This window comes from Otolemur garnettii, unplaced genomic scaffold (assembly GCF_000181295.1).
Source record: "Otolemur garnettii isolate 467f Iridium unplaced genomic scaffold, OtoGar3 scaffold00187, whole genome shotgun sequence".
NCBI lineage: Eukaryota > Metazoa > Chordata > Mammalia > Primates > Galagidae > Otolemur > Otolemur garnettii.
The window spans coordinates 275,715-277,969 of record NW_003852582.1 but is presented as its reverse complement, the minus strand read 5'-3'; the positions used below and the strand labels follow the sequence as shown (position 1 = coordinate 277,969).

The window sequence follows — 2,255 nt, the reverse complement described above, 5'->3', positions numbered from 1 at the left end:
CCTGTAGTCCCAGCTACTTGGGAGGCTGAGGCAAGAGAATCACTTAAGCTCAGGAGTTGGAGGTTGCTGTGAGCTGTGATGCCACAGCACTCTACCCAGAGTGACAGCTTTTGAGGCTCTGTCTCAAAAAAAGAAAAAAAAAAGTTTAAGTGTTGATTTTGCAGAGGTAGAGATGATTCCCTCTTAAATTTAAAATTCCTGCTAATTAATGGCTCTTAAGAGACATTTCATTTCACAGAATGATTCTGACTTATCCCCAGTGTTGATGCTACCAGGAAAAAAGATTCACTACAAAGACATTTCACATTTTACCAAGTGTTAAATACATAATTCTATATTACCTTTGAAAAGCAGAGATTATAGGGGCTAACCCCACTAATTCAACTCTATATACACATTAGATTTTTCTTGCCCATTAATCATTGGATTTGGGAGTAGAACGGGGTTAGGAAATAAAATTTACCTATCCCCTGTTATGTGCCAGACCACAGTAACAAGTAAGGAACTCCAAACCTGCATTCCATTCTTTTTCTATTTTCAATATACTCCAATATGATTACCTGGTCATTTCTGCAAGTTCAATTAGACATTATACACACAAACACACCCGTGAGACCGCATGGCACTTGGGAGATTGCCCACTATTTCCCACTTATTAAGGTCCGGATCATATTTCTCAATGCTCTGAAGATATGTTCCCTTGGAGTAGGAGTATCCTCCAGTGACATAAATACATCCATTCATGATGACAGCACCGCATTCCATCCTCCTTTCCATCATGGGAGCTATCTCTCTCCATTCATTTTGTTCAGGGTCATAGCATTCCGTGATTGTAGTTTGTCCACCGACTAGATAGAGCTTATTTTCAAATGGAACTGAGCACAATCCATATTCTTTTAAAAGGAAAAAAGAAAAGAGCAATTTTTTGGATAACAAACAAAAGAGATACCATAGTATGGTGATGTAATAATTCTTTACAACTCAGAACAAAATAAATAGGGTAATGGTGACATTTTGATTGTGCATACAATACTGCAAGGCTGAGGCTTAACATCCATCCCCTATCACCTGATTCAGATTGCTTGCTTCAGCCACACTGCCATTATATTTCAACTCATCCTGAAATAGGCATTGCAAAATGCCACTAAGAAACTTATCCCAGAGATCACCACCCTTCTGGGTATTTCTCAACACAGAAGTCATCTTTTATTTGACACCTATCTGTCAAAATGGTAGCAATAGGGTCCTTCTACGAAGACATACCATGTAAGTTGGAGTAGGTTCCTTCAGTTCCTAGCAGCTATCCCTGTAACCAGTGGCAGACAATCTGTCACGTCTACTGCCACAGGCGCCACACACTATGGCCTTACTTGCTTCTCTCACACTGCTGGTCTAGCTGTGGACAAAGGAAGTTAAAGAAGCACAATCCAGATCTGCAGGGCATAACAGTCTCTCAGCCTCAGAAGCTGGGAGAGGCACCCCTGGCAGAGGGCTGCTGTGTGGGTTCTGGGTCCTGGGGCTGGAAGTCTGTATTAAGAGGCCCAGCCCCCTCGTAGGCTGTTTTAGTGTTTCCCATTTTATTCATCTCCTCTTCCACCTCCAAGTCTGCTGGCTCTTCAAACCACCAAGATGTTTTACAACTCTACTTCCTCTCCTTTCTTCCCAGGGCTATGATGAGGGTGAACCTAGTATGTGCTTGGGGTGCAAAATGTAATGAGGCACAACCCTTTGAGTCGCTTTGTGAATGACTCCTTAGATTCCGTGCCTCAAATGTCTCACTTGCCTCATCCCAGCCCCAGCCCTATATCTTCCATGCCTCTACTTTTTTGTTGTTGTTGTTATTGTAGTTTAGCTGGCCCAGGCGGATTCGAACCCTCCACCCTCAGTGTATGTGGCTGGCGCTGTAACTGCTGTACTATAGGTGCCGAGCATTTTTTGTTTTTTTTTTGAGACAAAGTCTCACTATGGTACCCTTGGTAAAGTCCTGTGGTATCACAGCTCACAGCAACCTCCAACTCTTGGTCTTAAGCGATTCTGTTGCCTCAGCCTCCCAAATAGCTGGGACTACAAACGCCCACCACAACGCCCGGCCATTTTTTTGTTGCAGTTGTCATTGTTGTTTAGCTAGCCCAGGCCAGGTTCGAACCTGCCAGCTGGAGCTGTAACCACTGTGCTACGGGCACAGAGCCTATGCCTCCACTTTTAAAAATCATTCATAGCGGCTCGGCGCCTATGGCTCAACCGGCTGGGGCGCC

The 2,255-nt window shown here is 43.9% G+C and overlaps 1 protein-coding gene across 1 annotated transcript in view; it reads right to left on the bottom strand.

Moving 5' to 3' along the window:
• Positions 1-582: 582 nt before the first annotated feature.
• The window catches only part of KLHL23 (kelch like family member 23), a 15,592-nt gene continuing 13,919 nt past the window's right edge, over positions 583-2,255 (bottom strand). The window contains exon 3 of the mRNA XM_003800858.3: positions 583-895. Coding sequence (XP_003800906.1) covers positions 583-895 — 313 coding nt within the window. The remainder of the gene's footprint in view (positions 896-2,255) is intronic.